Raw genomic sequence first — 25,427 nt, forward strand, 5'->3', positions numbered from 1 at the left:
GCTGATCAACTGAAAGAAGACCCTCTCAAGGAAAATGGGTGAGGATACCTTTGGTTCATTCACAAAATATGAGGGTGGGTTGACTCCTGACCCATATTCCCAGGGAACATATCTTATGTTTGCAGGACAAATCACAGAGAAAAAAATTCACAAGAGAAAAGTAAAATGCTTTCGAGATAATTAGCCTCATATCTACATATAAAGCTCTGGTAATTCTTTTTGGTATCAATGTATTCATCATCACAGGCCAAAAAGAAAAAAAAAAAAAAAGGATTTCATGGTATGTGTACATGACATTTTTCATGACAAAAAAAAATCATGAGTTTTATTCCTGATATATATATTCTTCTGAAGATGATGAAACATTCTAACAATACAAAATTAGCAACTGTTTTAAAACAACCTGTTTTCATATACTTGCTTGAATATTATATCAATAACTATTTGTACATTTTGGACGTTTATAAAAGGCAAAAATTCTCACCTGAATATAATCTTGGAAATCTTTTCCTAATATCAATGCTCTATAAGAAAATAAGTAAGCAGGAAAGAAATGCACAATCCTAATTAATAAAGACTTCTAAAATCATACTAAGTTTCAATAAATATTATCTGGACTCAAATTCAGTAAAGTTAAAAGAAATAAATTTGTCCTAAATCAATCATCAGTTCATGCATGAAATAAAAATATTATGAACTTGGGTCAATACTCAGATAAAAACTTAACAATTTCTATGTACATGATGTGTAAACTCTCTCTCTTAAAAAAAAAGCCATGTACGAGTATACATATTCAATAATCATTAAAGAGTTAAATAAAATCAATATATTTGTCTCTGCACAATTATTACGCTCCTATCAGTGGATGAATATTTCCAATATAAATGGAACCAAGCATGAGGTAAGCATATACGCATGTGTGTGCTCCAATTCTTTTTGTCTCCTGACAGACAGACACAAAAAATATGCTCAGATATAAGCAAGTGTGTCTTTTAGACTAAACAACAAACAAAGGGATACACATATATGTACACTTGTAAATATGTACTTTGCAAGTATGTGTGGGCTTTGCTATAGAACGTCACCACTTTTACAGATGATGGATATTGCCATGAGAAAACATATGAACAAAAGGATGTTTTCTCCAGAAGACTGAAAAGATGGATGGACTAAGGCCACTTACAAATGGACGGATAAAAGGATGGACAGTGAACATCAACTATCAGCTCCTATCATAAGCCTTTTTTCTAAACCTATTTGCTTCTCCTGCCTTTGTGTGAAAGCATCAGGAATAACTAAATACAACTTAACTGCAGACACCAACACTCTGGATGTCATTTATAATGTACCACAACCAGAGAATTCCATCCACAGCCTAACCCCTCAGACTACTCCATAGCTTACCATGACCTAGTTCGGCTCACTGACAGCACATCACCCTATAAATACCACAATGACCATCTATCTACTGCAGACCTCTTACCCTCGTCAAAATTTAGGCTCGTACACAGCCTTCTTCCCATCTTTCCACTTCATTCCTAGTTCCCTCCTCCTCATTACTCACTCAAATTCTTTCTTCACACATCATCTCATTAAGTTCTAAAAACTTTAGTGTATCCTGGCACCTCATGTTGTTCTCTGGCATTTTATTTCTAATAAATCCACCCTCTTTCTTTCTCTTGCATTCAAGGCCTAAAACTCACATCCATACAACATTGTCAAGACTACTACAGCTTTAAGCATTCCTACATCTACCTTCGCATACAATGATCATCCTTCCACACACTCCTTTATGCACTTAGTGCATTCCACAGCCATGTCCACGTGGTCCTAGTTAACTGTTATATTTATATCTTTCTTTCTTTCATACTATTCGCCATTCCCATGTTAGTGAGGTAGCGTTAAGAACAGAGGAGCCTTTGAGAGATTATCCTCACCTGGCCCCCTTCTCTGTTCCTTCTTTTGGAAAATTAAAAAAACGAGAGGGGAGGATTTCCAGCCCCCCACTCCCTCCCCTTTTAGTTGCCTTCTACAACTCGCAGGGAATACATGGGAAGTATTCTTTCTCCCCCATCCCCAGCTAGAGACTTGAGTGTGAATGAATGTGGCCTTTGTTGTCTTTTCCTTGTGCTACCTTGTGACACGTATTCCCTGCGTGTCGTAGAAGGCGACTAAAAGGGAAGGGAGCGAGGGGCTGGAAATCTTTCCCCCCCCTTTTTTTCCCCCCCAAAGGAAGAAACAGAGAAGGGGGCCGGGTGAGGATGTTTCCTCAAAGGCCCAGTCCTCTGTTCTTAACGCTACCTCGCTAATGCGGGAAATGGCGAATAGTATGAAGGAAGGATATATAAAAAGAAGGAAGGATATATAAAAAGAAGGATATATATATATATATAATTTTTTTTTTTCCAAAAGAAGGAACAGAGAAGGGGGCCAAGTGAGGATATTCCCTAAAAGGCCCAGTCCTCTGTTCTTAACGCTACCTCGCTAATGCGGGAAATGACGAATAGTATGAAAGAAAAAAAGAAAATATATATATATATATATATATATATATATATATATATATATATATATATATATATATATATATATTTTTCTTTTTTCTTAAAGTGCTTTTACCAGTTCAAGTCAGGTGTAACTAGAACTAACTTTTTTTAAAATAAAGTGATAAAAGCAGGAATCCATGGTAACATCAATCAGTTACTCACTACAGACTGGTGAATTAGCTTTGCACTTTCAGAAGTATGTACAAGTAGGACTTTATCTAAAACCTCACAGTTGCAGTTGAAAACATTACTTTTACAATATAAGACATATTGAATTCTATATCCTCAAGAAAATTGTCATTTGCACCATCAATGTAAGCAGAATTCAACAGTATTTACCATTCTTACATAACTGAAGCACCATCAAAAACCTACATGTGCTTGATCCATTTTTTAAAAGTAATACCTTATACAAGCAAGTTTTTTATCAAAAACATATATGAAGTAAAAAATGGAAAGACATTTTGTATATGAATGGATACATTTGTAGAGGTATGATAAAGATACCATTAATACATAATGAACATAACAAACAAGGCCTCTATGTGAAAATGCATCTTATCATTTTTAATTCACACAAAACCTTTAATTAGCTAAAAAAAATCTGTATTCAAATGCAGTGTGCCCTATCTTTAATCAAACCATATGCAAGGTACAATTATAAATGTTTATAACATAAATGAAATGAAACATTAAATTAGTATCCACCATGAAAAAATTTGCATCTTCATTCGAAGTCTAATTATCAACCAGTTTCTCTTTTGTTGCATCAGCCAATGCAGCTCTTAATAGAATAGGGTCAACACCTTCCATGGGTTCTATGGCAAAGGATGAAATGAAAACGTTGATTACAGTAATGAGAAACACGCCAAGAACAATCCAGTTGTTGAGAGCGTCGGCTTTTCGGACGTGATGATCATGTGTTACATTGTACCGACCTAAGAAGATTAAGGCCACACCTATCACAAGCTGTAATAATGAAACATATTAAAACTTCATTATCTAAGAAAACTAATCCTTCAAACATGCTCATTTTTGTTCTCTGAGATAATATTCTCTCCTTTCATATATTCTTCATCACTCCTAAAACCTTCACCTCTTCCCCCACCTGATGAATCACTTCCGCTTCCACGGTTCCATTTGGTGCCAAGTCCAATCCCTGATATCTAAAACACTTCACTTACTCAAATTTTTCTCATTCAAACTTAACTTCCAACTAACTTGTCCCTTAATCTGAACTTAATAACACTGCTTTTATTCACAATTACTTTCAACTTTCAAATACTCTTCCAAACTGAGTCACCAACTTCTGCAGTTTCTCACTTGAATCAGCCACCAGTACTGTATCATTGGCAAACAACAATTGACTCACTTCCCAGGCCCTCACATCCCTAACAGACTGCATACTTGCCCCTCTCCCCAAGACTCCTGCATATAACTACCTTAACACCCCATTCATAAACAAATTAAACAACCATGGTGACATCACACACCCCTGCTGCAGACCAACCTTCATTGGGAACCATTCACTCTCCTCTCTTCCTACTCGCACACACTTTTCACTACTTTTAGCAGCTAACCTCCCACACCTTATACACCTAAGACCTTCCACAGAGCATCTCTATCAACTCTGTCATATGCTTTCTCCAGATCCATAAATGCCACATATAAATCCACCTGTTTTTCTAAGTATTTCTCTCACACGTTCTTCAAAGCAAACACCTGATCGACTAATAATTCTGAAACCACACTGATCCTCCCAATCTGATGCTCTGTGCATGCCTTCACCCTGTCAATCAACACCCTCCTATACAATTTAAAAGGTTACTAAGACACTAATGCCTCTGTAGTTTGACCACTCATCTTTATCCCCTTTGCCTTTATACAATGGTGCTATACATGAATTTCGCCAATCCCTAGGGACTTCACCATGATTCATACTGACAATGACTATCCTTACCAACCAACCAACAACACAGTCACCCCCTTTCTTAAATTCATCTGCAATACCATCTACTTCTGCCACTTTGTGGCATTTCATCTTCTGCAAGGCTTTCAACACCTTTTCTCTCTTCAATCCACTCTTTTATATCATACATATTTCCATATATACACAAACAAAATATCATCTTTTCTTTTTAAACATATTTGCCATTTCCTGTGTTAGCGAGATAGTGTTAAGAACAGAGGACTAAGCCTTAGAGGGAAAATCCTCACTTGGCCCCCTTCTCTGTTCCTTCTTTTGGAAAAGTAAAAACTGTAGGGGAGGATTTCCAGTCCCCTGCTCCCTCCCCTTTTAGTTGCCTTCTATGACACACAGGGAATACATGGGAAGTATTCTTTCTCCCCTATCTCCAGGGGATACATATACATATATACACATGTGCATATTCGTACTTGCTTGCCTTCCTCCATTCCTGCTGCTACCATGCCACACAGGAAATAGCATCACTAACCCCCACTACAGTGAGGTAGCACCAGGAAAACAGACAAAAAGGACACATTCATTCACACTCAGTCTCTAGCTGTCATGTGTAATGCACTGAAACCACAGCTCCCTATCCATATCCAGGCCCCACAGACCTTTCTATGGTTTACCCTAGACGCTTCACATGCCCTGGTTCAGTCCACTAACAGCACGTCGACCCCAGTGTACCACATCATTCCAATTCACTCTGTTCCTTACACACCTCTCACCCTCCTGTATGTTCAGGCCCTGAACACTCAAAATTATTTTCACTCCATCCTCCCACCTCCAATTTGGTCTCCCACTTCTTGTTCCATCCACCTCTGACACATACATCCTCTTTGTCAACCTTTCCTCACTCATTCTCTTCATGTGTTCAAACCATTTCAACACGCCCTCTTCTGCTCTCAACCACACTCTTTTTATTACCACACATCCCTCTTACCCTTTCATTACTTACCCAATCAAACCACCTCACACCACACACTGTCCTCAAACATTTCATTTCCAACACATCCACCCTCCTCCGTACAACTCTATCTATAGCCCATGCCTCGCAACCATATAACATTGTTGGAACCACTATTCCTTCAAACATACCCATTTTTAATGAGTTTCTAGTCTTGCATTCTCAAAGAACATAACTATAATGAGTCAGTTATTCAAACAAATATATTCAAGAATTCAGGTTATTTCTTTTGTCTCTGGTCATACGTAGCCATAGCAGAATAAGGTGAGAAGGTAACTGAAAAAATAAAAAATAAAGAAAACCAACAAATGGAACTTACCTGGAAAATAATACTAAGGGAGATGAGGGTAACACTGATGTAATAATTAGGACCAACACTGCCTAATTTTCCAGTTTCAATTACATAGCGTAACTGGTTGGCATTGGCTGTAAGAAGTGCTAAATCCATCATGCCTTGAGCTACCGTCTTCTTAGTAGCATACAGGTTAACATCTAGTGGCTTTTTCCCCTATGAATTAGAGATATAAATCATCAATCTTCTTTGCTGCAAACAGTTTCACATAAAGTGGCTTTTTTCCCTATATAATTAGAAATATGACTCAAAGCAGTTAATATTCCATTATCTCCAAGATTCTTTTACACAATTCAGGACAAAAACACTTTTCATAACATACTTAAAGCATTCAACAACTGAAATAATTATCTATATTCTCTGATTTCCAGAACCTCAAGTTCCTAAATGCTTGTCAAAGTTCCATGATACTATAGTCCTAATACAAGAGTAGTTTTGTTAGAATTGTTATGTGATTAATATATATTCTCTTGAGTCGTTTTCCTAAATATTATACTTCCATATTTCATTTCACATGATAAACTTCATCATTTCTACAGAAGTTATAGGAGGAGAAGGAAGTATAAGAACTAAAAGATGTATGAGAAAAAGAAGTACAAAAAGAAGTATTTGGGAGCATAAGAAGCGAAAGAAGTTCAAGAAATGAAATGCATACAAAAACAAAGAAGTATAAGAACATGCAGAAGGGTGCGTGGCATGCATGTGTTAGAGCAACTTCTAGTGATGTGGCATGCAGCAGGTGACATGATGTTTATGGGCTGATCGTGGGCATATGAAGTGGTCAGAGGAAAACATAGAAAGGTCTGTGGGGCTTGACTGTGGACAGATGGGGGGGCTGGTTTTTGTGTATATTAAATGACAGTTAGAATAGATGTGAGTGACTAAGACTGCTCTTTATCTCTCCCTAGTGTTGCCTTGCTAAACATAAAATGGCAATGAAGTCTGAAAAAAGAAAAATATGGAATACTAAGTCTTTATTTCTTCTTATCTTTAATAAAAACTTGAATTCAAATTGATTGTTACATGACAGAAAAGCAGCATGTTAGGAAGCAATGCAGCACATTAAAACCATTATGAAAAGAGAAAAGAATATATTTGCATGAGAGTGCATGGGAAATAATGTAGATAACCATATTTTTTTTTTAGATATTTGCAAAACAGCAAATGTATCGAAATCAAACCATCTAAAGCAAACATTTTCTAAAGGAAAACTGGTAAGGAACTTTTCAGATTGGTCACTAGCAATTATTCAAACACATACAGGTCTGCTGGTGGTTGGAGTGAATGGGGGTACTGGAATATAACCCCCTCTACCCGGTTCTGGAGAGGGGGATGAAGGAAATGGAGATCTTCTGGGTACACCATTAGTTGGAGGCTGACTTGGAACGACATCAAATCCATCATCTATTCCCTCACTTGCAGGAGTATGATTTGGCCCATTGGCAGGATTGTTACCTCCATTCCTGTGAAGGTTGAATTTACACAGAATAAATTCAGTCACTTGAAATATGTTATACTTAGGTTCCTCATGAAGTTGTTTTCTTTATACTTATCTTTTTTTCAAAGAGTACATTATCACCACATTTATATATTATAATCAAGTTGTCTTCCAATACTTTATCTCAAATTTCATTTCCAAATAAAACAAGACAAAGCTATAATCAGGAAATATTCTCACAAAGACAATTTGTATAAGGCCAGTTACTGGTTAGCAATTATGTTGACAGTGAGAAAAGGAGTGTCTATACAATGATATTTTATACATGGAAGTGTGAGGGGGGGGGGGGGGATGAGAAAGAGAAGGAGAGAGATGCTATTTCATGTGTGGTGGGGTGGCGACGGGAATGAATGAAGGCAGCAAGTATGAATATGTACATGTGTATGTATGTATATGTATGTATACATTGAAATGTTCATACTACTATTTGCCATTTCCCGCATTAGCAAGGTAGCGTTAAGAACAGGGGACTGGACCTTTGAGGGAATATCCTCACCTGGCCCCCTTCTCTGTTCCTTCTTTTGGAAAATTAAAAAAAAAAAATGAGAGGGGAGGATTTCCAGGCCCCCCGCTCCCTTCCCTTCTCATATTTTCATTTTCCAAAAGAAGGAACAGAGAAGGGGCCAAGTGAGGACGTTCCCTCAAAGGCTCAGTCCTCTATTCTTAATGCTACCTCACTAACGTGGGAAATAGCGAATAGTATGGAAAAAAAAGTATATATCTATATCTATATATATATATATATATATATATATATTATCCCTGGGGATAGGGGATTAAGAATACTTCCCACGTATGCCCTGCGTGTCGTAGAAGGCGACTAAAAGGGGAGGGAGCAGGGGGCTGGAAATCCTCCCCTCTCTTATTTTTTTTTTTTTCCCCCAAAAGAAGGAACAGAGGGGGCCAGGTGAGGATATTCCAAAAAAGGCCCAGTCCTCTGTTCTTAATGCTACCTCGCTATTGCGGGAAATGGCGAATAGTATGAAAAAAAAAAAAAAAAAAAAAAAAAAAAAATATATATATATATATATATATATATATATATATATATATATATATATATATATATGTGTGTGTGTGTGTGTGTGTTACCCCTGGGGATGGGGAGAAAGAATACTTCCCACGTTTTCCCTGCGTGTTGTAGAAGGCGACTAAAAGGGAAGGGAGTGGGGGGCTGGAAATCCTTCCCTCTCATTTTTTTTCAATTTTCCAAATGGGGAGCAGAGAAGGGGGCCAAGTGAGAACATTCCCTCAAAGGCTCAGTCCTCTGTTCTTAACGCTACCTTGCTAATGCGGGAAATGGCAAATAGTATGAAAAAATATATATATATTCCCTGCGTGTCATACAAGGCGACTAAAAGGGGAGGGAGCGGGGGGCTGGAAATCCTCCCCTCTCATTTTTTTTTTTTTAATTTTCCTAAAGAAGGAAGAGAGAAGGGTGCCAGGTGAGGATATTCCCTCAAAGGCCCAGTCCTCTGTTCTTAACGCTACCTCGCTGAGGTGGGAAATGGCGAATAGTATGAAAGAAAAGAAAGATATATATATATATATATATATATATATATATATATATATATATATATATATATATATATATATATATATATATATACACATACATTTATTCATACTATCTGCCATTTCCCACGTTAGCAAGGTAGCGTTAAGAACAGAGGACTGGACCTTTGAGGGAATATCCTCAGCTGGCCCCCTTCTCTGTTCCTTCTTTTGGAAAATTAAAAAATACTGAGAGGGGAGGATTTCCAGCCCCCCCGCTCCCTTCCCTTTTAGTCACCTTCTACGACACGCAGGGAATACGTGGGAAGTATTCTTTCTCCCCTATCCCCAGGGAAATATATATATATATATATATATATATATATATATATATATATATATATATATATATATATATATACATGCATGTGGGCGTTTATGTGAATACATAATAGATGTGTATGTGGGTGGGTCGGGCCATTCTTTTGTCTGTTTCCTTGCACTACCTCACTAACGCGGGAGACAGTGACTAAGCATAATAAGAATGTGAATAAGAGCAAGGTTATGAGGCTCAGTAGGGTTGAGGTACAAGTAAACTGGGAGGTAAGTTTGAATGGAGAAAAAATGGAGGAGGAGAAGTTTTAAGATATCTGGGAGTGGATTTAGCAGCGGATGGAACCATGAAAGCAGAAGTGAGTCACAGGGTGGGGGCAAAGGTTCTGGGAGCGTTTGAAGAATGTGTGGAAGGCGAGAACATTATCTCGAAGAGCAAAAATGGGTATGTTTGAAGGAATAGTGGTTCCAACAATATTATATGGTTGTGAGGCATAGGCTGGGGATTGGGTTGTGCGGAGGAGAGTGGATGTGTTGGAAATCAAATGTTTAAGGACAATATGTGGTGTGAGGTGGTTTGATCGAGTGAGTAATGAAAGGGTAAGAGAGATGTGCGGTAATAAAAAGAGTGTGGTTGAGAGAGCAGAAGAGGGTGTATTGAAATGGTTTGGTCACATGGAGAGAATGAGTGAGGAAAGATTGACAAAGAGGATATATGTGTCAGGTGGAGGGAACAAGAAGTGGGAGACCATACTGGAGGTGGAAGGATGGAGTGAAAAAGATTTTGAGCAATTAGGGCCTGAATATACATGAGGGTGAAAGGCATGCAAAGAAGAGAATGAATTGGAACGATGCGGTATACCGGGGTTGACATGCTGCCAATGGATTGAACTAGGGCATGTGAAGTGTCTGGGGTAAACCATGGAAAGTTTTGTGGGGCCTGGATGAGGAAAGGGAGCTGTGGTTTCAGTGCGTCACACATGACAGCTAGAGACTGAGTGTGAACGAATGAGGTCTTTGTTGTCTACCTCAATTGCACGCGTGGGGAGGGGGGGTGCCATTTCATGTGTGGTGGAGTGGCAGCGGGAATGGATGAAGGCAGCATGAATGAATATGTACATGTGTATATATTCATGTGTTTGTATACACTGAAATGTATAGGTATGTATGTGTGTATGTGTGGGCATTTATGTATATACATGTGTATGTGAGAGGGTTGGGCCATTCTTTCGTCCGTTTCCTTGCGCCACCTCGTTAACGTGGCAGACAACGACAAAGTATAAAACATATATTTTAATTCATTTATGATCCAATTCAATAAGAATAAGTTACCATACCAAGAGTCGTGCAAAGAATAAAATTTATGGTATTTCAGTGCAACAGAAAATAAATCGAGTTATAATTGTTCCATAACTTTGCAAAGTTACCTTTAACAAGACTTAAAATGAGGACAGATATCTGAAAATCAATACAAAATAAAAACTGCATCTTCATCTAAAGCTTCACTCTCACCCGATTTCTTCAGCATCAGTTTCTCTGATGTTAGCAATTGGTGCCAGCTCCATTGTATGAGTACGTCGCCGACGAAATTCTCTGGGCATGAAGGGACTGGAAAGGAAAAAGAATATAAATATCACATTTAAGATTATGAAAAGTCAAACCTAAACATGCAATCTCTAGAATAAATACTGCTACTTCATTAATGGTTTCTTAATTTACAGGATATTATGTTCCTCGAAAACTGCATGCAAATCAAATTTGAAAATACCAAACCTACTATTACAGAGTAAATGTGAGGTTAAATCTCATACTGTTAGATAATTTGAGTATTTTTGAGTCTTCATTGGAAATAAACTAAAATCATGCTACCCAAGAGCTGTAGTATTAATGTTCTGGGGTTATCACACAATATCCTTTTTTTTCATCCGCATCTTTTACAATAATAGAGCAACTTAAAAATACACCAATAATAAAGGCTGGCAGATGAACATTTCATTTTTTGTTTTCTCTATCAAGAAAAGTTTAAAATAAATGTTTATGCATAAGACCGCATTCCACAAGGTAAGCTCATTAAAATCATAAAAATCATTGCAGTAACAAAGATAATTTTTAACCACCCTTTATCTAGTAAAGTTTAAAATGGTTCTTAAAGTATAAAAACATTAAATAAAAGAACTGAATACTGTACATAGTCCAATTAAGTACAAGAACAGTCCATTGGCTAAAAAGAAATATTAGTCTACTACATGAAAAGAAACAAAGTACAAGAACAGTCCATTGGCTAAAAAGAAATATTAGTCTACTACATGAGAAGAAACAATCATTTAGCATTTAATAAAACTGGTTTAAAAAAAAGAATGAACATACAACAACAATCCTTTAGTTAAAAGAACACAATTGTCAATTCTGAGGCAATGGTGGAGTGCCATATAGGTTGTTTCTAGTCTTAAGCTTTTTCCTTTACGTCTGGTGAACTTGAACATTATTTCTGTTATGTGCTTATGCTAATTCGTACCCAGCATATGAAAGTGAAGTGTGTGCGCGAGCATGTTTAATTACCTATTTGCATTATACAGGGAAGGACTTTTACACTGGTGTGGCCACATCTCTTGAGCACTCTGTACCATACAACCTCTTGAATACATGAATGCTGTTTGCATTAACCATATCCTCAGTCAATCTGTTTCATCCACCACTCTTACACTAAAAAGATATTCCTTCACATCTTTATTTACAAGTTTCTTAATTCCAAGTTATGTCCTCTGCTTGCTCTATCCCTAAATCTCTCCACGTGGTGTCCATTGTCCACCTCACTGAAATCTCTTAAAAATTTATGGTAATGATCAGTCTTCTATATTCTAAGGTGGGTGAATCTGAAGCCTCCAGCCTTTCCCTGTAGCTTATCTCTCTCAATTCTGGTAATAACTTTGTTGCCCTCCCCTGGACCTATGTGATTTCTTTGCACCTCTTTCAGTGCAGTTACCAAACCCAAGAGGTATATTCTAGCTTTGGCCTTATCTAGGATAAGAATAGCTTGCTACATACTTCTTTATTCATATACTTGAAAGCTACTCTGGTATTTGCCAGCATATAGTTTGTCTCCTAATGTGGGACTCTGGCAACAGATTAGGTACTATTGTATACTCCATCTCATACATATAATCCTGAAACTTATTTCCTGTTAGGTAATAATCAAATTGAGGCTGTCTTTGACTATGTCCCATCCTCAATACTTTACATTTGATCAAACCGATTTTCACCAACCAAGTTTTAACCAACATTTGTGTCTAAGTCTCCTTGTAAGATGATGCAATCTACCTCACCTATCAATTTCCTCATGACCTTTGCATCACCTACAAACATATTCAGGAAGGACTCCATACCTTGGATAGTCATTAATATAGAGTAACTGTCCCAGAACCAAACCCTGTGGCACTCTACTGGTCACTGCTAAGTGTACAGGAAATTGAGTTATATTTGCTCCGCAATAATGAGGAATCTAGCCATCCAGATAACAATCTATAAGATGACAATAAAAAGATCCAAGTGCATCAAAGGTGGTGTCGAAACATGGCGACACCAGGCTATGTTGTGCCTTGCTCTATCTCAAAAATATGTTCTCACAAAATGTTTTTATTTCTCCTAGGTATTTAGCCTAATTCCATTTGCTTCTGTTCTCTTATAAGACACTCTTTCATTCCATAGGAGAAATTATTTTTCCTTTTACATGTAAAACATCCATTTTTCAGATCCTCCACAAAATCTATGTGCCTGCTTAATTATGGGGTTAAGGCTTAATATATAAGGAGAGGGCTTGAAAAACAAGAAGAAATATGAAATCAAGTTAAAGAAAATTCCCCAGAATACTTTGGCATTCATAGAAATGGCAAGATTAAAACAAATCAAGTTCAATGTCCTAAGCAACTAATACCTATCCTAGTTCAAGTTAGAAAATGTGGAGTTCAATGTCAAAAGTGATATGTACCCTAAATACAACAGTGATATGTACCCTAAATACAACAGTGATATATTTCCAATTTATATTCATCATACATAACACATCCACATTAATGCACCCATACACTAAGACATACACCAAAGCTGTACCAGTGACAGAGCAACTATGAACAGGCTGTCACTGACGAATGCCAAACAACTCACTAGTATCATACTGTGTCATCATATGTTATAAATGATGAATGCCAATCACATCATATCTTGTGGCACAGAGGTCTGTATCTTTTTTATAACTGATTGCTGTAATCCACACTGGCAAGGAAATGTCAGGAACAGGGAAAGAAAGGCCACATTTGCTCCAAATCATTCTCTAGCTGTTAAGTGCAATGCGCCAAAACCACAGCTCCCTAGCAAAAATGAGGCCCCTTAAACCTTTCCATGGTATACCACCAGGCACCTCATGCCCTGGTTCAGTCCACTGACAGCAAGTTGACCCCAGTTCACTCTATCTAGTGCACACCTTTCACCCTCCTGCATCAGACACCAATCACTCAAAATCTTTTCAACTCCATACTTCCATCTCCAATTTAGTCTACCCCTTCTTCTTCCCTCCACCACTGCCACATACATCCTTTTTTGTTAACCTCTCCTTAGGCTGTCTGTATGTAATTACCATTTCAGTACCCCTCTTCAGCTCTCCAAACCATGCTTTTTTGTTACCACACCTTTCTTACACTTTTATTACTTAACCAAACCTCCTCACACTACATATTGTTATCAAACATTTTTCAAACATTCGTAACTACTACTAAAAATAAGTGAAATCTCTCTCATAGCTGATGATATGGTCATCTTTAAGGAAGAGTAGTCATGGTGTAATTCACATTAAGGTACTAATGGGTCTGGGCATAATCTAATCCAAGTAACAAAGCAGTTTGGACAACAAATGACAAGTTCCATTTTCAAATGACTGGTAAATTTTGTCAAATGACAAGAACCATATTCAAATTCAGGGTAAAATGAAGTTAGAATATGTTAGTTAACCCAAATTTTCCTGATCATAGCCCTTCCCATCATCACCTTGCTTAGTACTGTAATACTGAAAACTGAGCCAAATAACACTCAAACAATACAAAGGTAGTTTCATGGTGCCCCTAAACTACAACTTTACCCATTTTTTTCTGGAGAACAGATGAGAGTAAATCTTACAATTAAGAAGTTAAAAATAATTACTGTTAAGCAAACCTCAATCTTGGGGTATGTGTAAGTTTTGTATATACAGGATAACTACACTGCAATAATGTTTTAAAAATTTATCCTGCTGTACAGTCACTATTATTTGCTGTATATCAATTCATCAGTTTGAGTAACTTATGAATTCTTTCATTCACATATTACTCAACACTGAACTCCTGACAAGGTGAAAAGTCACGGCCATTTCACTTTACAGTCTTTTATCTAAATACACAGATGGTGCTTACAGATCCTGTGTGTTTTCACCAAAATCTGAAAACAGGTCCACCACTGAAGTCAGTCAGTATTGAAAACTCTTAAAAGTATGGGAACATACATATCACAATTAGCCACTTCCTTCAAACCAATAAGCTATATATTCTTGAATGTTTTCTGATGCACAATTCACTGCCATCTTTAAACGGAATGCTTTGACACTGCAAGGGTGACTTTTTTTATATGGCAAAGCAGAACTGGTACTGGTACTATTGATTCATCAAACTTGTTAGCTCTACATTATCTCAAGCCATGTAATTCCACTATGGCATATAGCTAATAAGAGCACCCTGAATGCATGACTTGCACTGTCTTGGGCACTAGATCTTTCACTGCACTACTTAGCCCTCATTATTCTCTGAAATATAAGTTCGTACTTATTACTCTTCATTACAGTCTTAGTCCAGCCAAGATTAAGTTTGGTTTAGTTATATCTGATACTGTACATATAAAGTGGATGGACATTTTTTTCCTCTATGATGTAAGCACACAAGATCTTACACACAAGATAAATTGTTAAAATTCATTAAGTCCACTTTTAAAACCATTACCTCCAAATATTTTCATAACTTCAATGATCTGTATCTTTCTGAGGTAATAACACAAACACAAAAATACTGAATATGGTTAATTGTTCCTCACATGCCAGTTGCTGGAATCGTGACATTTCAAGTTGCGGTTTCGTAAGCCGAGACTGACTCATATATATATATATATATATATATATGGATGATTTTCATATATATTTTGATTATCTCCTCACACAAATTACACTAAGATGGTCTTACCCACATCCGTCCCCGCCCACTTATAACCTGTCACTGCTGAAATGATCTTTGTTTTATAAGAAAGAAAAATTCAAGCTGTCTACTCTCATACCTTGGTTACACAATATTGAATCACGTTAACGTTCCCTGATACATTAGGTAACGAATGAGCCAGGTGTACGAGATAATCCACTTCCTATAAATGCTTCATAACCCGCGCCCTTACCTCCGCCTTCCCACCTCACTGGTCAACAAACTCACACAAATCCCGTTGCCCTCCGGCATTCCCTGGTTAACTCACTCGCTCAAATTACACTTACAAACTTGATTATCATTGTTCACCTGAACTATAACACAGAATCAATTTCCATAGGCACCTCGAGTATCCAGGAAGCGTTATCAAGCTGGCAGACCAGAATGGACACTGAAAAACCACCCTTAAAAACACACAGGTTCAAGTAGGGTGGTCGACTGCCGGAGTGCCGTTTTCTTTGTGTAAAGGAATGCTCACCCGGTCCTGGTGTGTGTGGGTTTTCCCTATATTACTAAACTATGTCTATTCTTACGTTATTTTTCGTATAAAAAAGTCACTTCATGTAAACTTATATTCAAAGAAATCAGTGCAAGGAAAGTTGAAAAGATTAATCGTAAATGAAGCTATATAACTATCTACGAGATAAAGGAAAATGTTTGAAGGGGAAAGGAAGAAAGGAAATAATATGTATTTGAAGGGGAAAGGAAGGAACCCATTGATATTAGAAATATTTCGCGAGAGTATATATACTTCAGCTGCATAGACTTAAAACACGAAAAAGGCGGGTGACAAAAAAAAAAAAAAGGCATTTGCGTTTCCAAGTCTATTCCAAGAAATTGTGTCGACGGGTTAAGTGGAGAAGCTTGCGTGACACACATCAGCTAAGGATGTTACATTCCTCTGAGCGAACAAGGGTTTCTCATTGTGTTGTTTTGAGGCCACTGACATAAATCATGCACTCACGTACGAGTGAAAAAAAAAAAATCCCAATTAAGGTTTAGAGCTAATAAAGGAGCTAGCAAAGATACGACTTCTTAGCTTTTTGGTGTACATCACTGTGAGTGTAATCAAAATATGTTATTAGAAGATAACGGTTTATTGATATGATCGAAGCCTAATACACATGAAAATGAACCAGGAAGCTACAGAAATATATTGTCCTAAATACAGAGGTGTAAAAATTGGTAATTGAGAGTTCACAAATTTTGACAATGGCCTATTGTGAGTCTTTCTTTCTGATATATATATATATATATATATATATATATAACGAAAAATGACTCAGTAGACCCTTTAATAGGGGATTCTAAACTTTTTGTGGTAACGGAAGCATTCAACCGGGGAAGTACGTTATTTGTTGGGAAAAGTCAGAAACTATATCAGTTGTTTACAATTACCAATCTTAAATATAGTACAAGGTTACACAATTCCCATTTTTGTTTCTTTCATCTTGCCCCTATTGTATATACATTCCAGGCCCGTTTATTTCTTCGTAATTCCAGCATCAACTGCAACTTTTTCAGTATTAGGATGCTTTATCATATATAATATATATATATATATATATATATATATATATATATATATATATGGTGAAATCGCACTTCAATCTTATATAACTTAACTTTTCCATACGTGGCACATGTTTTGAGACAATCCACCTCATCAGGTACCCGTACTTAACAAAGTTATTTCAATCCCAATCCCGCCGTCCAACAGCAATCGGTATAAGCCAAGGACTGTCTGCTTTATCCGACCATAACTATTGTAAGGGAAAGTGATTAAGGGTGGTCACGTGGTGGGGGTTGACCTAGGTTGCTGGGTGTTCTTGAACAACTTTCTTTATGTTTGGTCAATTCTCACATAATGATTTGGTCAAGGCTAGAATGGGCTTTGAAATTATCAAAAGTACTCACCGTTTATATTTTCTCTTTCCTGTTCTTCATGCTGCCTCGAGAACGCGGGAAATGGCGAATATATATATATATATATATATATATATATCTTATATATATATATATATATATATATATATATATATATATATATATTTTTTTTTTTTTTTTTTCTTTTTTTTTTTATACCTCGTCGCTGTCTCCCGCGGTTGCGAGGTAGCGCAAGGAAACAGACGAAAGAAATGGCCCAACCCCCCCCATACACATGTACATACACACGTCCAAACACGCAAATACCTTTCTATATAAATATTATTTATAAAGATCTTTTATATATACTATTCCATAAATAATATATTATATACTATATTATATTTTACTTTTTCATATTATATATAAGTTTCTGGTAACACAGAGAGAGGTCTACGTTCAAGCTCCTTACCTCACACCTCGCACCCACTTCAATCCCTTTTGAAAACCGCATTACAATCGTTGAACTTACTCAAAATAATGACTGATTGTTGACTTTCAGGGTAATTTAATCAAATGACTCATTGTGAGGGCCTGTAATTCGGCGTAATCGCATACGTCTTGCCATTCTCTACAATAAGGATAAATGTGAATTGCTCAAATTACAAGTATCAGTTTGTTGAGTATCCATAAATATATGAGCGTATTCCATTGAAGTGAACATGTAAGAGCACTCGATTGGCATACCCGTTGTTTCAGAAGTGGTAAGATTAGCTCAGTTTGCTTTGAGAATGTATGTGAGAAATACTTAGAAAAGCAATGGATTTGTATGTAGCATTTATGGATCTGGAGAAGGCATATGATAGAGTTGATAGAGATGCTCTGTGGAAGGTATTAAGAATATATGGTGTGGGAGGCAAGTTGTTAGAAGCAGTGAAAAGTTTTTATCGAGGATGTAAGGCATGTGTACGTGTAGGAAGAGAGGAAAGTGATTGGTTCTCAGTGAATGTAGGTTTGCGGCAGGGGTGTGTGATGTCTCCATGGTTGTTTAATTTGTTTATGGATGGGGTTGTAAAGGAGGTAAATGCAAGAGTCCTGGAAAGAGGGGCAAGTATGAAGTCTGTTGGGGATGAGAGAGCTTGGGAAGTGAGTCAATTGTTGTTCGCTGATGATACAGCGCTGGTGGCTGATTCATGTGAGAAACTGCAGAAGCTGGTGACTGAGTTTGGTAAAGTGTGTGGAAGAAGAAAGTTGAGAGTAAATGTGAATAAGAGCAAGGTTATTAGGTACAGTAGGGGTGAGGGTCAAGTCAATTGGGAGGTGAGTTTGAATGGAGAAAAACTGGAGGAAGTGAAGTGTTTTAGATATCTGGGAGTGGATCTGTCAGCGGATGGAACCATGGAAGCGGAAGTGGATCATAGGGTGGGGGAGGGGGCGAAAATTTTGGGAGCCTTGAAAAATGTGTGGAAGTCGAGAACATTATCTCGGAAAGCAAAAATGGGTATGTTTGAGGGAATAGTGGTTCCAACAATGCTGTATGGTTGCGAGGCGTGGGCTATGGATAGAGATGTGCGCAGGAGGATGGATGTGCTGGAAATGAGATGTTTGAGGACAATGTGTGGTGTGAGGTGGTTTGATCGAGTAAGTAACGTAAGGGTAAGAGAGATGTGTGGAAATAAAAAGAGCGTGGTTGAGAGAGCAGAAGAGGGTGTTTTGAAATGGTTTGGGCACATGGAGAGAATGAGTGAGGAGAGATTGACCAAGAGGATATATGTGTCGGAGGTGGAGGGAACGAGGAGAAGAGGGAGACCAAATTGGAGGTGGAAAGATGGAGTGAAAAAGATTTTGTGTGATCGGGGCCTGAACATGCAGGAGGGTGAAAGGAGGGCAAGAAATAGAGTGAATTGGAGTCATGTGGTATACAGGGGTTGACGTGCTGTCAGTGGATTGAAGCAAGGCATGTGAAGCGTCTGGGGTAAACCATGGAAAGCTGTGTAGGTATGTATATTTGCGTGTGTGGACGTGTGTATGTACATGTGTATGGGGGGGGGGGGGGGGTTGGGCCATTTCTTTCGTCTGTTTCCTTGCGCTACCTCGCAAACGCGGGAGACAGCGACAAAGTATAAAAAAAAAAAAAAAAAAAATATATATATATATATATATATATATATATATATATATATATATATATATATATGTATATATATATATATATATATATATATATAGTTGGTAAACAGAGAAGAGGTAGTAAAAGCTTTACGGAAGATGAAAGCCGGCAAGGCAGCGGGTTTGGATGGTATTGCAGTGGAATTTATTAAAAAAACGGGGTGACTGTATTGTTGACTGGTTGGTAAGGTTATTTAATGTAAGTATGACTCATGGTGAGGTGCCTGAGGACTGGCGGAATGCGTGCATAGTGCCATTGTACAAAGGGGATAAAAGTGAATGCTCAAATTACAGAGGTATAAGTTTGTTGAGTATTCCTGGGAAATTATATGGGAGGGTATTGATTGAGAGGGTGAAGGCATGTACAGAGCATCAGATTGGGGAAGAGCAGTGTGGTTTCAGAAGTGGTAGAGGATGTAAGGATCAGGTGTTTGCTTTGAGGAATGTATGTGAGAAATACTTAGAAAAGCAAATGGATTTGCATGTAGCATTCATGGATCTGGAGAAGGCATATGACAGAGTTGATAGAGATGCTCTGTGGAAGGTATTAAGAATATATGGTGTGGGAGGTAAGTTGTTAGAAGCAGTGAAAAGTTTTTATTGAGGATTTAAGGCATGTGTATGTGTAAGAAGAGAGAAGAGTGATTGGTTCTCAGTGAATGTTGGTTTGCGGCAGGGGTGCATGATGTCTACATGGTTGCTTAATTTGTTCATGGATGGGGCTGTTAGGGAGGTGAATGCAAGAGTTTTGGAAAGAGTATGCAGTCTGTTGTGGATTAGAGCTTGGGAAGTGAGTCAGTTGTTGTTCACTGATGATACAGCGCTGGTGGCTGATTCGGGTGAGAAACTGCAGAAGCTGGTGACTGAGTTTGGTAAAGTGCATGAAAGAAGGAAGCTGAGAGTAAATGTGAATAAGAGCAAGGTTATTAGGTACAGTAGGGTTGAGGGACAAGGCAATTGGGAGGTGAGTTTGAATGGAGAAAAACTGGGGGAAGTGAAGTGTTTTAGATATCTGGAAGTGGATTTGGCAGCGGATGGAACCATGCTGAAGTGAGTCATAGAGTGGGGGAGGGGGTGAAAGTTCTGGGAGCGTTGAAAAATGTGTGGAAGGTGAAAACATTATCTTGAAAAGCAAAAATGGGTATGTTTGAAGAAATAGTGGTTCCAACAATGTTATATGGTTGCGAGGCGTGGGCTATAGATAGAGTTGTGCGGAGGAGGGTGAACATGCTGGAAATGAGATGTTTGAGAACAATATGTGGTGTGAGGTGGTTTGACTGAGTAAGTAATGAAAGGGTAAGAGAGATATGAGGTAAGAAAAAGAATGTGGTCGAGAGAGCAGAAGAGGGTGTTTTGAAATGGTTTGGTCACATAGAGAGAATGAGTGAGGAAAGATTGACAAAGAGGATACATGTGTCAGAGGTGGAGGGAATGAGAAGTGGGAGACCAAATTGGAGGTGGAAGGATGGAGTGAAAAAGATTTTGAGCAACTGGGGCCTGAACATGCAGGAGGGTGAAAGGTGTGCAAGGAATACAGTGAATTGGAACGATGTGGTATACCGGGGTAGACGTGCTGTCAATGGATTGACCCAGGGCATGTGAAGTGTCTGGGGTAACACATGGAAAGTTTTGTGGGGCCTGGATGTGGAAATGGAGCTGTGGTTTAGATGCATTACTACATGACAGCTAGAGACTGAGTGTGAATGAATGTGGCCTTTGTTGTCTTTTCCTAGTGCTACCTCGTGCATATGCGGGGGGGAGGGGGTTGTCATTTCATGTGTGGCAGGGTGGTGATGGGAATGAATAAAGGCAGACAATATGAATTATGTACATGTGTACGGAAAGGATCACAGTTTTTCCACGGGGAAAATGAAACACGATAAGTTCCCAAGTGCACTTTCATGTTATAATCACATCATCAGGGAAGACACAAGAGAGAAACATAAGTCAGTTGATACACAACGAAGAGATGAAGCTAGGACGCCATACATGTGTATATATGTATATGTCTGTGTGTGTATATATATGTATACGTTGAGATGTATAGGTATGTATATGTGCATGTGTGGACGTGTATGTATATACATGTGTATGTGGGTGGGTTGGGCCATTCTTTCATCTGTTTCCTTGCGCTACCTCGCTAACGCCGGAACAGCGACAAAGTACAATAAATAATAACATATCCATACTTGTTGCCTTTATCCATTCCTGTTGCCACCTGTGTACAATTTATGAACAGTATTTCAAGGACAATTCCAGCATCATAAATCATTTAACTACCAATTAAAATCTAATACTGTGTAAATTTTTTAATAAATGTATAGTTAAAATCATCCTTATATCAAAGTATTACACATTAAGCAATTTACAGAGCTTCAATAACATTAGCTAAATTCATCCTCCAGCAACTGAAAAGACTGATAACATACTTGGCCACCATGGTCAAGAGAAGCCAAAACAAGAGTTTTCTTGGTAGCAGTACCTATACGAGACCAAGACACTAAGTCACATTGGTCCACAGCCTCCAAAGATTCTACACACTTAACAATAAACTTTGCATGGAATAAATGTGGATCTCCTGGGTAAGCTAAATAATCACCCCCAAATTTCACTCCTGTTGTAAGGTAATAATTACGTTCCCAGAGATCTTTGAACACAGCATATCTCAGCTTGTCCCTCTTGCTTGAAGGGAAAGACCACTCTACAGGAGTAGGTTTTAACATCTCTACCATAGGGTTTTCAGTAAATATTTCCATGACCTGTAAATGTTCTGGTAACTTCTGTATTTTTTTCATTTCCTCCTCAATTATTTTCTCTCTGGTAATCTCAAATGTCTCAGGGTGTTCGGAAGATGCTGAGTTGGCTGCTTTCCTCTCTTCAAACTTTTTACGTTTTCCTTGAAGAATTATGTCTGCAACCTGCTCAATTTCTAGTTTACGACATTCAATGGCTGCTGCAATTTGCTCTTCATAACACTTTTTCTTTGATTCATCAAAGATATTCTTTATAGCACTTGATGGTTCTTTAAGCACCTCCTGATATGTAACAGGTTTTGCAAAATCTTTTTCCAGCAATAAAGTAACTTCCTCTGGCATTAATTTGAGTGGAAGACCCATCATGGCTGATTGATGAGGGTGCCTGGGAAGGGCTCCCACCAAGCAACCAACAATTCTGCAACTAGTCCAAGAAAAGTGAACATCTCTGGCATTCCATAACTGTCCTTGCCCATGGGATATAAGAAGACTAATTTGATGTTTATCATCTGATAATGAATCCACATCCATGACAAAAGACTGTAGATCTTAACTCATGGAGTACGTGAACTGTAATGGGCAACTTGAAGTGAATTTCAGTTATACATTTGGGTCAGGTCCTGTGAAAGAGAAATATACCACTTAGTTTCCTTTAAAAGATAGGTGGGAAGCCCACACCTAATTCTAACAAGCCAGAAACTATTTGCTTACTGCTGAAAAAATTCCAAGAAAGTGGTTGTAATCTTGTTCGTTACATGGATGCTAGTCTGAATATTCAGGACAAAAAATCCAGTAACAAAAGCATGAGCAAAATACTTTTTAAAACACCTGTGCTGGCATGTAGAATAATAATGAAACTCTTAAATAGTCACCAAAAATAAATGGTGAAGGAAAAGCAAATAATATCAGGAAATGTTTTTTAAGCCAGTTTTGATGTATGTTAGCATGATACCAACTTTTTAAATCTGATTGTACACACAGTGGATATTTTGCTGACCAGCTTATCTATGACCATTTTTCAAACACCAATAGTGGATAACAATAAATAAGTTTGGAGCAGGGAACTACATGATGAAGCTCCCTCTGATGGAGTAAGGATAAGGTCAATTGGTGTAAGTTTTCACTCATCAAAGTTATACTTCAACATCACAATTTGGTGTTAGCTGTCCTATGGGGTTTACTGACTGATAAAATTTATATAAATTTCGATAGGTGAAAAACTTTTGATAATCTAAATTAGCTCCACACTATTATATGCTTTATCATCAAGTAATTTTGTTGCACTGCAGAACCTCCATGGCATAGTGATTAGTGCTCCTGACCATGATGCATTCATGGGCTGCACAGGGTTGAGAGCACAAGTTCGAATCCTGGTTATGACAGTCAATCTACAGTTAACCCAGCTGTCCATCCAACCACAAGGGTTGGTCAATAAATTGGGTACCTGGCTCAGGGTAGGGTTCATAAGATGGCCTTGATTAGGGCATAAGTTGCCTGTGCTGTCTCAGCTAACATAAAAAAGTGCAGTCTGGAGAATACAATAATGGATGGGGGTGTAAGAATATTAGCAATATATTCTAGTAATCAATAATAAATAACAATAAGTACTATGAATAGCAGACAATTTGATATTAATAAATACAAAATTAGAGAATATACTTGCATATAATCAAAAGAACCTATACAAAACCTCACTCAGTAGTAGAAATTATGAAATATGACTATGAAATTTGACTGCTGTCGGGAATCTCATGGCTGCTTGCCATCATATGCAAGGTGATCAATCATGTGTGACTGTACATTTTGACTTTATCAAACATTAAATAACTTTCTACTAAGGAGGTTAGGTGAGCTCTACACAGGTGATAAAATTAATTTACCCCACTTTTTTCAAACACTATACTACCCCAAATTTATGCTCTGCAACTGTCACATACTCTTAGCATTAACAATGCAGAAAATTACTTAATATTAACAAATATCAAAGTGAAGCTAACCTAAACCTTTAACCACACTATCATTCATTTGAAAAGGGTTATCAATTCAAACAATGGAAAACTAAGAAAAAAAAAATGTGGCAAATTACTATACGACCGATCTAATCGGTGAAGGCGAGTCGGCAAAATAATCACCGAGCACTGTAAACTTTGCTAGTAACAAACCTAAATTTCCAACTAATAGTTAACTTTCTATGGTAGAAATGGCTAGAAATTTCTGTGGACTATTGATTTCACAAATTCTCAAATTCATTTCAAGAGCGCCTTAATATTTTCAAAAACTTACCAAACACACTTACGTCCCCGTCTGCCGTTATGACAACACGAGAGACCATATGTATAATTATTTACGTATATTAGATAATTTAGTAAATAGTCTGATTAAGAAGATAATGCTACTATAAATTATACAAAGATGTTGGTACCATATTCAATCAATTTGTTGCTGTTTTAATTTCGTTATATCTGTGAATAGGCAGCCTGCCTCTAAACTTCACGAGATACCAAGCGATACTTACGTACGTTTATGCAATCATTTTAGAAACTTCTTGAAAAATCTTGTAAAACAAAGTGATCTAGATTTTTCAATGGCTTTTTTTCTTAGTTTGATACTTCCTATTCTATCATCAATGCAACTTGCAAAGAGTAGAATTGTTAATGCTATATGGCAATAACTCTGTTGAATATGGTTCCATTATAACACTACCTATAGAACCTTTGGTGTGGTTGAAGACTTTATCCAACAAGACGTCATGCGAGATGCAACAGCTATGTTACTACTTTGGACTTCGCACAGGAATAGAAATGACAGTCTTCATGGTGTAACGGACTGTTTTGGCGAATGTATTTGTCCCTTAGTACCTCCTTTGCTGTTACCCTACAGTCTGCACGAAATCACTGACGTTAGAGGTCTTATGGTTCAACGGCTAGACTGCACGGTGTTCATCCTTAAATCATATCCAATATGACCAAAACTTTCTTGGAATCAATAGAGAACGAAAGAGGTGTCATTTCCTCTGCTTTTCCTAAACAACAGAAAATTACGCTTTCATAAAAGACTTCTTGCATTGAAGATCGTATTAGATTGATAAATGACCGCTTCCATTTTATTAGAGAAGAGGAAAATTAGGAAAGAGCCACTCTATCGTTAATTTGGTGTGCGATAAATTTTACAATCGGCCCAAACTTACGTCAGTTAATCACGCGTCTGGCAG

The 25,427-nt window shown here is 37.6% G+C and overlaps 2 protein-coding genes across 10 annotated transcripts; both read right to left on the reverse strand.

Annotated features, from left to right (window-relative positions):
- Nucleotides 1-323: 323 nt before the first annotated feature.
- On the reverse strand, nt 324-25,289 carry LOC139758124 (ninjurin-1-like). Of its 8 annotated transcripts, none has more exons than XM_071679253.1 (5): nt 24,929-25,289; nt 10,675-10,770; nt 7,096-7,297; nt 5,802-5,990; nt 324-3,515 (listed from the first exon to the last, which is right to left on the reverse strand). In XM_071679253.1, exons 2-5 carry the CDS (start codon nt 10,761-10,763, stop codon nt 3,285-3,287), a joined length of 711 nt encoding a protein of 236 aa, XP_071535354.1. In that variant the 5' UTR covers nt 10,764-10,770; nt 24,929-25,289; the 3' UTR covers nt 324-3,284. The 8 variants fall into 8 exon arrangements, with proteins under 8 accessions (XP_071535354.1, XP_071535352.1, XP_071535356.1 ...); XM_071679251.1 differs by lacking the exon at nt 24,929-25,289 and adding an exon at nt 24,500-24,523; XM_071679255.1 differs by lacking the exon at nt 24,929-25,289 and adding an exon at nt 24,513-24,520.
- Nucleotides 19,497-25,427, reverse strand: LOC139758123 (tRNA-splicing endonuclease subunit Sen34-like). 2 transcript variants are annotated; one of them, XM_071679245.1, is made up of 2 exons: nt 25,404-25,427; nt 19,497-22,836 (listed from the first exon to the last, which is right to left on the reverse strand). In XM_071679245.1, the coding sequence occupies exon 2, from the start codon at nt 22,745-22,747 to the stop codon at nt 21,848-21,850; it is 900 nt and encodes a 299-aa protein (XP_071535346.1). In that variant the 5' UTR covers nt 22,748-22,836; nt 25,404-25,427; the 3' UTR covers nt 19,497-21,847. The 2 variants fall into 2 exon arrangements, with proteins under 2 accessions (XP_071535346.1, XP_071535347.1); XM_071679246.1 differs by lacking the exon at nt 25,404-25,427 and adding an exon at nt 24,379-24,401.

Source organism: Panulirus ornatus, chromosome 29 (genome assembly GCF_036320965.1).
Source record: "Panulirus ornatus isolate Po-2019 chromosome 29, ASM3632096v1, whole genome shotgun sequence".
NCBI classification, from domain to species: Eukaryota; Metazoa; Arthropoda; class Malacostraca; order Decapoda; family Palinuridae; genus Panulirus; species Panulirus ornatus.

What these genes read in the sequence shown, in the direction of transcription:
- LOC139758124 (XM_071679248.1), bottom strand. Translation starts at nt 15,680, where the DNA reads ATGCCGGAGGGCAACGGGATTTGTGTGAGTTTGTTGACCAGTGAGGTG. An exon ending in AGTGAGGTGGGAAGGCGGAG is followed by an intron (nt 10,771 to 15,621) that starts GTAAGGGCGCGG and finishes TTTCCTTTCCAG; the next exon opens with TCCCTTCATGCCCAGAGAAT. An exon ending in CTCCAACCACCAGCAGACCT is followed by an intron (nt 5,991 to 7,095) that starts GTATGTGTTTGA and finishes TCTAATTCATAG; the next exon opens with GGGAAAAAGCCACTAGATGT.
- LOC139758123 (XM_071679245.1), bottom strand. Translation starts at nt 22,747, where the DNA reads ATGGATGTGGATTCATTATCAGATGATAAACATCAAATTAGTCTTCTT.